This window comes from Oncorhynchus kisutch, linkage group LG6 (assembly GCF_002021735.2).
Source record: "Oncorhynchus kisutch isolate 150728-3 linkage group LG6, Okis_V2, whole genome shotgun sequence".
Taxonomy (NCBI): Eukaryota; Metazoa; Chordata; class Actinopteri; order Salmoniformes; family Salmonidae; genus Oncorhynchus; species Oncorhynchus kisutch.
This window is the reverse complement of record NC_034179.2, coordinates 10,414,397-10,423,863: the sequence shown is the minus strand read 5'-3', so window position 1 is coordinate 10,423,863 and position 9,467 is coordinate 10,414,397. Positions and strand designations below refer to the sequence as shown.

Below are 9,467 nucleotides of genomic sequence, written 5' to 3'. Positions count from 1 at the left end.
ACTCACTCTCTCACCCTGTCTTTCCTTCTCTCTCCCTCCCACTCACTCTCTCACCCTCTCTTTCCTTCTCTCTCCCTCACACTCACTCTCTCACCCTCTCTTTCCTTCTCTCTCCCTCCCACTCACTCTCTCACCCTCTCTTTCCTTCTCTCTCCCTCCCACTCACTCTCTCACCCTCTCTTTCCTTCTCTCTCCCTCCCACTCACTCTCTCACCCTCTCTTTCCTTCTCTCTCCCTCCCACTCACTCTCTCACCCTGTCTTTCCTTCTCTCTCCCTCCCACTCACTCTCTCACCCTGTCTTTCCTTATGCTTTTCGGTGTCTAGGCCGGGTTACTGTTTAGGCACTTTGACAACCGCTAATATAAAAAAGGGATTTTAAATACATTTGATCGATCGATTGATTGATGTGTCTTTGTGTTGTAGACCGAGGACCCTACGATGGAGCGGCCGTACACGTTTAAAGATTTCCTCCTACGGCCACGAAGGTCAGTTCCAGACTACCGACGAAGGTGACAGGGAACTACACACACGCATTGACACACACACACTCAAGTTACCCACAAACCATGTCTCCTGTTGTTGCTAATCCAAAGCAGATTCATGGTTAGATATCACTGGAACTACAGGCTTATGTCATTATGGTATTTGGTTTAAAGTAACTGTACTCTAATCATTGTTAGCTAAGACTGTTGTCATTCCACCTCCTCTGGTTTCTGTTGAATTCCAAATATCGTTCTAATTCTAGACATTAACTTAAATAGCATTGTTAAAATATTCCCCATGTATTGTTTATGGGGGTGCTAACAGGGCTTCCATAGAATGTTGTAGTGTCATTTTAAATGCATCATCGCCCAACTCTCTGAAACAATCTGTTTCTACCTCTGGTTTCTTTTGAATAACTCCCAACTAACTGCCATTTTGGTGTCCTCTTCTGTCTCCAGCCACAAGTCCCGGGTGAAGGGTTATCTACGGCTAAAGATGGCCTACCTGCCGAAGACTGGAAGTCCGGAGGAAGAGACCACTGAAGGGATTACCAGGGAGGAGGCAGAGGTAAGAAGACAGGCACAAGCGCACAGCTTCTTTTTTTTTTACGTGAAATGTCAGGACTTTTTGGGGAGTAAAAATGTGTTTTCCCTAGGCCTAACCTTAACCCCAAAACCCTTAACCCCAAACCCTAAACCTAACCGTTAAGCTTAAAATAGCGTTTTAACAAATTCAGTACAGTCCTGATTTTTAGAAAATAATATCATTTTCCTACATACAGTACATTCGGAAAGTATTTTCAGACCCCTCAAATTTTTCCACAATGTTGTTACGTTACAGCCTTATTCTAAAATGGATTGAATACTTTTTTCCCCCTCATCAATCTACGTACACACAATACCCCATAATGACATCACAATACCCCATAATGACATCACAATACCCCATAATGACAAAGCAAAAACAGTTTCTTTAAAGATTTTTTTCCACATTTATTATAACATTTTTAAAAAGAGCTGATATATCACATTTACAAAAGTATTCAGACCCTTTACTCTGTACTTTGGTGAAGCACCTCTGGCAGCGATTACAGCCTAGAGTCTTCTTGGGTGTGACGCTACAAGCTTGGCTGCCGATCCTCTCAAGCTCATGTCAGGTTGGATGGGAAGCACAGCTATTTTCAGGTCTCTCCAGAGATGTTCAATCGGGTTCAAGTCCGGGCTCTGGCTGGGCCACTCTAGGACATTCAGAGACTTTTCCCGAAGTCGCTCCTGCGTTGTCTGGGCTGTGTGCTGTTGGAAGGGGAACCTTCACCCCAGTCTGAGGTCCTGATCACTCTGGAGCAGGTGTTCATCAAGGATCTCTGTACTTTTCTCCATTCATCTTTCCCTCAATCCTGACTAGTCTCCCAGTCTAGTCTCCCACCAAGCTTCATCAGAGGGATGGTGCCAGGTTTATTCCAAATGTAATGCTTGGCATTAAAGACAAATAATTAAATCTTGGTTTTATCAGACCAGATCATTTTGTTTATCATGGTCTGAGAGACTTTACGTGCCTTTTGGAAACTCCAAGCAGGCTGTCATGTGCCTTTTTACTGAGGAGTGGCTTCCGTCTGGCCACTCTACCATAAAGGCCTGATTGGTGGAGTGCTGCAGAGATGGTTGTCCTTCTGGAATGTTCTCCCATCTCCACAGAGGATCTCTGGAGCTCTGTCAGAGTGACCATGGGGTTCTTGGTCACCTCCCTAACCAAGGCCCTTCTCCCCTTGATTACTCAGTAAAGGACACCAATAATAAGAAGTGACTTCCTTGGGCCAAGAAACACAAGCAATGCACATTACACCAGTGGAAATCAGTCCTTTGGTCTGATGAGTAGAGATTTTTGATTCCAACCGTGTCTTTGTGAGACGCAGAGAAGGTGAATGGATAATCTTTGCATGTGCGGTTCCCACTGTGAAGCATGGAGGAGGAGGTGTGGGGTTGCTTTTGCTGATAAGTTGGATCGCAGAGTGAAGGAAAAGCAGCCAACAAGTGCTCAGCATGTGTAGGAACTTCTTAAAGACTGTTGGAAAAGCATTCCAAGTGAAGCTGGTTAAGAGAATGCCAAGAGTGTGCAAAGCTGTCATCAAAGCAAAGGGTGGCTACTTTGAAGAATCTCAAGTATAAATATATATATATTTTTTTGGTTTAACACTTCTTTGGTTACTACATGACTCCATATGTGCTATTTCATAGTTTTGATATATTCACTATTATTCTCCAATGTAGCCCTTGAATCAGTAGCTGTGTCCAAGCTTTTGAGTGGTACTGTATATACATGCATACAGTTGTGGAGTTGGAGTAACAAAAGTCTGTTACTGCCAACAGGGAGTCTGGAGAAAACGTCTAGCCTGTTCTGGTCTGGCCTCTCTTTCTGGAAACACCATTCACTCGCTCACTCACTTCCCCACTTCCTTTCATTTTCAAAAGTCTGATCTAATGGAAAATTAAAGTATGTGTTTGGTGTGTGTTTCTGTACGCTTCTGTGTGCCAGTGACTTAATCTGAGTAAGAGAGCGAGAGAGGGCAAGATGGCTTATAGTTTTTCACTCAGTAAAATGAGGCCTAGATAGGGTGACATATAGCTAGTCTCGGTACCCGTCTGTTTAGCCATCATTCCACTCTTTGTCTTGCTAAACATCTTTGGCATATGACACCAAGTAAGAGTGGAATTGTAGCTAAACAGACGGGTACCCAGGCTAACATTTAGCAGGAGAACTGAAGAAGAAAAAAATAACTGAAATTCTCCAACGTTCTTGCGAGATCTCAGACAGACAGCCAGTGGAATGTAAGGTACACCAAAGGGAAGAGCTGTGTTTTGTTTCCTGGCTGTGCCGTGTCTCTCTCTCTGTCTGTATCTTTGAGCACTCTCCTCCTGTGCCTTTGTGCTTCTCAGGGCTGGGAGGTGAACGACTCTGCCGATCCCAGCGTCCAGAGGCCCCAGGCTGTCCAGCCCCCACTGCCCCCAGGATGGGAGGAGAAGGTTGATAACCTGGGCAGAACCTACTACGTCAACCACAACAACCGCTATACACAGTGGAAACGACCCAGTAACGTGTATGTATACACAGCTATCAGAACTGCTCTAGGTACTCTGGTTTCCTCCAGGGCTCGGTACTAGGTCCTCTGGTGTCCCCCAGGGCTCTGTACTAGGTCCTCAGGTGTCCCCCAGGGCTCGGTGCTAGGTCTTCTGGAGTCCTCCAGACTCGGTACTAGGTCCTCTCTTGTTCTCTCTGTGCACAAACATGTAAAATGTTAATTATCTCTTCTCTACAGGGATGATGTTTCGGAGGTGGAGAATGACAATCAGCAACGGGCGAACAGCATCCAAGCCCACCGGGTTTTCAGGTCTAGACGACACATCTCTGAAGACCTGGAGAACGAACACACAGAACCCAGAGACATGGAAGATGTGAGTCTGACCTTTGACCGCTCGACTGTACAATATGTTTTAATCAAGATCTTCGTAAATCCAAGGTCATCTATTGCTTCATACCAGGACAATATTACACCTACATTGTTACTTAAAATAGGTTAATGGATAAATGCCATATCTTTACCGCAGAATACAGAAGAATTTTCCAAACTAGTCAGTGGTACAGTACATACTCTCGCGCACTCTCTCTCTCTCTCTCTGCACAGTCGTGGGAGCCAATCACTGAAGAGAGTCCAGACGGCCCCCTACCTGGCCCCTCCTCCTCAATGGCGACGGCCATCCCCCAAACGCCTGCCCCCCCACCCCTCCAGGAGTTCTCAGAGGAGATCAACCTGCACCTCTCTCTCTCTCCAACCCCATCCGGCCCCCCGCCTGACATCAACGGAGAGGTGGCCGCCCCCAGCCACGCCTCTGCTGTGGTGAGAATCACTGACCAGTTTGATTCTGTTAGAGGCAAATTCAGCACTTTTTAACCTCATTCATTAGCACCATTCCAGTATGTGTGAAAACATTTGTTCTTGTAGCCAAAAAGACGAGAAGAAAAAGTCTTAAGAAAACAATCCCTCCCTCCCTCCGTCTCCCCTCAGCAGAGCCATCTGACCTCCAGGCTGCGCTCCTCCAGTATGACAGATGGGGTCAGTGACCAGGCCCAGCCTCCTCCTCCAGCGGTACGATACACACACTCTTTCTTCATGCTCTCCTCTGTCGTTCCACCTCTGCCTTCCGATTCCTTTACTACACAGGCAGCTCTTTCTGTTCTCCTCTCCTCCGATCTTCCTCACCTCTCCTTTCCTCCTGTCCTCTCCTTCCCTCCTCCTGTTCTCCCCCTTCTCCTCCTCATGTCCTCTCCTCCTTTCTTCTCCCCTCTCCTTCTGTCTTCCTCCTGTCCTCTCCCCTCTCCTTCTGTCTTCCTCCTGTCCTCTCCTTCCCGCCTCCTGTTCTCCCCCTTCTCCTCCTCATGTCCTCTCCTCCTTTCTTCTCCCCTCTCCTTCTGTCTTCCTCCTGTCCTCTCCTTCCCTCCTCCTGTTCTCCCCCCTGTCCTCTCCTTCCCTCCTCCTGTTCTCCCCCCTCTCCTCCTCATGTCCTCTCCTCCTTTCCTCTCCCCTCTCCTGCTGTCTTCCTCCTGTCCTCTCCCCTCTCCTTCTGTCTTCCTCCTGTCCTCTCCTTCCCGCCTCCTGTTCTCCCCCCTCTCCTCCTCATGTCCTCTCCTCCTTTCCTCTCCCCTCTCCTGCTGTCTTCCTCCTGTCCTCTCCCCTCCTGTCTTCCTCCTGTCCTCTCCTTCCCGCCTCCTGTTCTCCCCCCTCTCCTCCTCATGTCCTCTCCTCCTTTCCTCTCCCCTCTCCTGCTGTCTTCCTCCTGTCCTCTCCCCTCCTGTCTTCCTCCTGTCCTCTCCTTCCCGCTTCCTGTTCTCCCCCCTCTCCTCCTCATGTCCTCTCCTCCTTTCCTCTCCCCTCTCCTGCTGTCTTCCTCCTGTCCCCTCTCCTGCTGTCTTCCTCCTGTCCCCTCTCCCCTCTCCTGCTGTCTTCCTCCTGTCCTCTCCTGCTGTCTTCCTCCTGTCCTCTCCCCTCCTCCTCTCTGCTTGTTGTGATTCCTTACTGCCTGGTGGTGATTCACTCTGCAGTGTCAGGCTGTGTGTTTCTGTAACAGTGGCAGTAATTCTATCCTTCCTAATCAAACACATCCTAGACAGAGATCTGAGTCACAGTAGCCCAGGGAGCCAGTGCTTCTGAAGGGAAAAGCACAGGTGCTGATGTCAGCCTTTTATATCACTGACCTGAATGAGTGAGTGGGTAGCTGGGGTTTTTACAACTGTAGCAGAATGAGGATTTTTCTAGACTGGATTTTTTTTTTCACAGTCAGAGGCTAAATCCAGTCACCACATGTTTCTGTGGTTTGACACACTTTCTTAGGAAGCATGTGTAGGTTGCAGATCTGGGTTCATATAATATTTGAAATCTTTCAAAGTGCTATGAGTGTTTGCTCTAGCCTACCTGGAGTGGCAGACTACTCTATTGGTTCCATTGCACCATGCAAGCTCAATTACGTATATCCTAAGTATTTGGATTTGGATTCTATGAACCCAGGATTTGGATTCTATGAACCCAGGTCTGGTGTCAAAGGGATGATTTCAGTTTCCACATGTAGCTCAGTCTGTCCCATATACCGGTTTGGTTTGACACACTTTCCTGGGAATGAAAAGGAATGTGTAGGTTGAGCATGGTTGGTTATGTAATTCTTCCCCTGACTGGGCAGTGTTTCTCTTGCTGTGGAGTGCACCTCAGACGGAAGAAAGTATATCTACACAAATAAGCTGTGAAAAGGCTGTTTTAAATGGTTATTGACATGGACAGTGTGTGAGACGACCTCAGTTATTGCAGAAGGGAGGGAAGGAAGCTACATGTTATTGGTTTGGAACAGCCCTGCACAGTTGACCCCTCTCTGCCTCGCCCGGGGTGAAACTTAGTTGTCGGCAATGTTCCCTCAAAAAAATGTAGTCACTGAGCAAATTTCTGGTGCAAACTTGAACATTGTGAAAATTCAGTGCATCTTCTGGCGCGTGTTTACTGTGAACACTGAGGCTGTACCCGTGAACACTGAGGCTGTACCCACTTTAAGTTAGTTTTAACAGTGGCCAAGTAGGCTAATGTGGCTATTTGATCATAATGGAGGCCTACCAGAGTGGCCTACCATCAAAAACAATGGAGAAAATGCATCCCATAACATTTTAACATGGAAATAGCTGTTCTATTCAGGTCCCTTTTAGGAAAAAAATAAACATGCAGGACTTGACATTAACCTGTTTATCCACTTGTCCTTCAGACAATGTGGTGACTGAAAATGATGTTTGATGCAAGAAATCACTTTACAAAATAAAATGCATCATTATTCCCATAAGATTATTATAGATAGGCAGCATAATTTGTCTGATTATCGGCTACTTAGCTTTTTCAAGCCTGTCTCAAAATACAACACTGTCCCTTTAAGACAAAAAAAAAGCTCTTTACCTGACTCGCTTTTCAAAGATGTCTAGAAATGTACACATTTTGTGTTCTTGTATGAAGCAATCACTCCCCCATTGCTGACTACACATTACCTATATCTGGGCTAGTAACTCACTAACTAGCAAAGGATATGAACAGATGTACACACGTTGCTACATGTAGCTCTCGCTTTGATCTCAAAACAAGCTCATCTATTCACGACGGCTCATGCTGTAAACACAGTCCAGTTCAAAGTGAATGACACATACATATATGGCAGTGGTCTCTTTGCATATAGGCCTACGGCAGCTCTGATGGGTTATGGCACACCAGCTTGTGTAGAGTATGAGCCTGAGTCGTGCCTGTCAATGCAATAAAATTATACTCCGATGCATTCTGCCTACAACAGAATCTCTTGCATAGTTAGTTTTGCATACCAGCATGCTGACCACACTGCTCACGCGTGTCAACGAGCGCCGTGTGGGTGATTGAAAGATAAACTGGGGTCCACACTCCAGTCCAGTTGGTGGCGGTAATGCACCTTAAAGTTGGTTGCCAACCGCCATATAAAGTCCAAAGAAGGAGAAGAAGCCTGAAGGAGGAGAGATTACTAGAAACAAACTTTTACCCTTTTATCTGTGGATTAATTGTTAGAGTAGAGGACCTTATGCATTTCAGGTACAATAACAACCCAATGTTTATATCCCAGGACAAATTAGCTAGCAACAGCAAGCTAGCTAAATTGCCAAATGTTTAATGGTTTTTGACCCGTCCCCAAATGAATATAGTTAGTTCAGAGTTTGTTTTGATATTTCGACCTGCGTGTCCTGATCGTGTCTGGTGTGGGTGGACAAAATCAAATGGGCAGCGGTCTGGTCAGCATGTAAGTCTTGCATAGTTTTTAACATTTTGGTATGTTGCATTGAAAGTGGCAAATATTGCGCTGATTCGATCACAATTCCCACAGTAAAGAGAATCGTTGATGGTGTTAACTAACGGGGGGGGGGGGAGTCTAGAAAGCTGTGTGAAGTTCAATTTCGTTGTTCTCTGCGCGGGCTGATATTTCTTCTGCATGGCAGTCCCTGGGGAGCTGCATGCATGTGCACGCCTGCAGCTTAGAGGAAATGTTGGTTGTTGGTTCAGTATTTGGCAGCAAAAGTGTTTTGTTTTGTACTTTTTGAAATGTAGGCGTATGTCTTAAATGCAGTGAAGAGTGCGATGTAGTTCCATGTTGCTCCATAAGGCGTATCAAAAGAGTTATTGTTATTGACAAAAAAATAAGTTATTGTTGCTAATGACAAAGGGTTAATGTTGCTAATGACTAAGGAAAGGATTACTGTTGCTAATGACTAAGAAAAGGGTTACTGTTGCTAATGACAAAGAAAATGGTTAATGTTGCTAATGACAAAGAAAGGGGTTATTGTTGCTAATGACAAAGAAATGGGTTATTGTTGCTAATGACAAAGAAAGGGGTTATTGTTGCTAATGACAAAGAAAAGGGTTATTGTTGCTAATGACTAAGGAAAGGATTACTGTTGCTAATGACTACGGAAAGGATTACTGTTGCTAATGACAAAGGAAAGGGTTACTGTTGCTAATGACAAAGAAAAGGGTTATTGTTGCTAATGACAAAGAAAAGGGTTATTGTTGCTAATGACAAAGAAAACGGTGAGTGTCAGTAATTTATTTATTTTTATTTCACCTTTATTTAACCAGGTAGGCTAGTTGAGAACAAGTTCTCATTTACAACTGCGACCTGGCGTAGTGAAGGGTGAGCGCCAATAATGGGGGAAAAAAGCATTGGGAAAGGGTTAGAAAGAGTCCCACAGTTATTTGGTGTGACTGTGGCTGTAGCCTACTAGATCAGTCACACTAGTTCTCCTTAACACTACCCACCCACTCAGCCAATGTTATCTCACTTTGCATTCCACTCTCTTGTGTGAGTTGGTGCTCTACTGTCATCAACAACTGTGGCGCTAGTCAGATCCATCTCACATGATTCTCAAAGAAGAAAATAAAGCTTAACACTTATTGCCTTTTTGCATCCATTAACAATAATCATTCAAACAATTCCAGATTTCTCAAATTGAAAGCTTTTTATTCAGCTGTTTATATACTACTTCACTCTCAACCCGTAATCCAATCAAACAATGATAATCCACAACTATAATCCACCCACGGTAATCTGATTCCATGTGCCCCTTCCCTCACCTCTCCTCCTGTGTGGTCAGCTGTTTGGGTATGCTCCATGTCTCCTGTCCCTACCATCACAGGAGTCTATCCCCCCTGAGCATGGCTACACTCCTCACCCAGCTGTACTCCTACTGTCCCTCACCTCACCCCCTGGACTCTCTGACTCTAGAGTCACCTCCTTCCCCATGTCAGTCTTTCCTGCTCCTCCACACATCACCTACCTGACCCCCATGCCTCACCCTCACTGGTCATATCTGTCCCTGACCCCCACACCTCAGCCTCACTGGTCATATCTGTCCCTGACCCCCCCTGCCTTAGCCTCACTGATCATATTTG

The 9,467-nt window shown here is 45.7% G+C and overlaps 1 protein-coding gene across 13 annotated transcripts in view; it reads left to right on the top strand.

Annotated features, from left to right (window-relative positions):
* Positions 1 to 9,467, top strand: part of nedd4l (NEDD4 like E3 ubiquitin protein ligase) — a 105,769-nt gene that overhangs the window by 57,252 nt on the left and 39,050 nt on the right. For 6 of the 13 annotated variants that reach the window (XM_031826142.1, XM_031826141.1, XM_031826138.1 and 3 more), the window contains 6 exons: positions 425 to 510; positions 943 to 1,051; positions 3,418 to 3,578; positions 3,798 to 3,933; positions 4,164 to 4,376; positions 4,545 to 4,625. In XM_031826142.1, coding sequence (XP_031682002.1) covers positions 425 to 510; positions 943 to 1,051; positions 3,418 to 3,578; positions 3,798 to 3,933; positions 4,164 to 4,376; positions 4,545 to 4,625 — 786 coding nt within the window. The remainder of the gene's footprint in view (positions 1 to 424; positions 511 to 942; positions 1,052 to 3,417; positions 3,579 to 3,797; positions 3,934 to 4,163; positions 4,377 to 4,544; positions 4,626 to 9,467) is intronic. The other 7 variants (XM_031826143.1, XM_031826148.1, XM_031826137.1 and 4 more) reach the window with 2 other exon arrangements.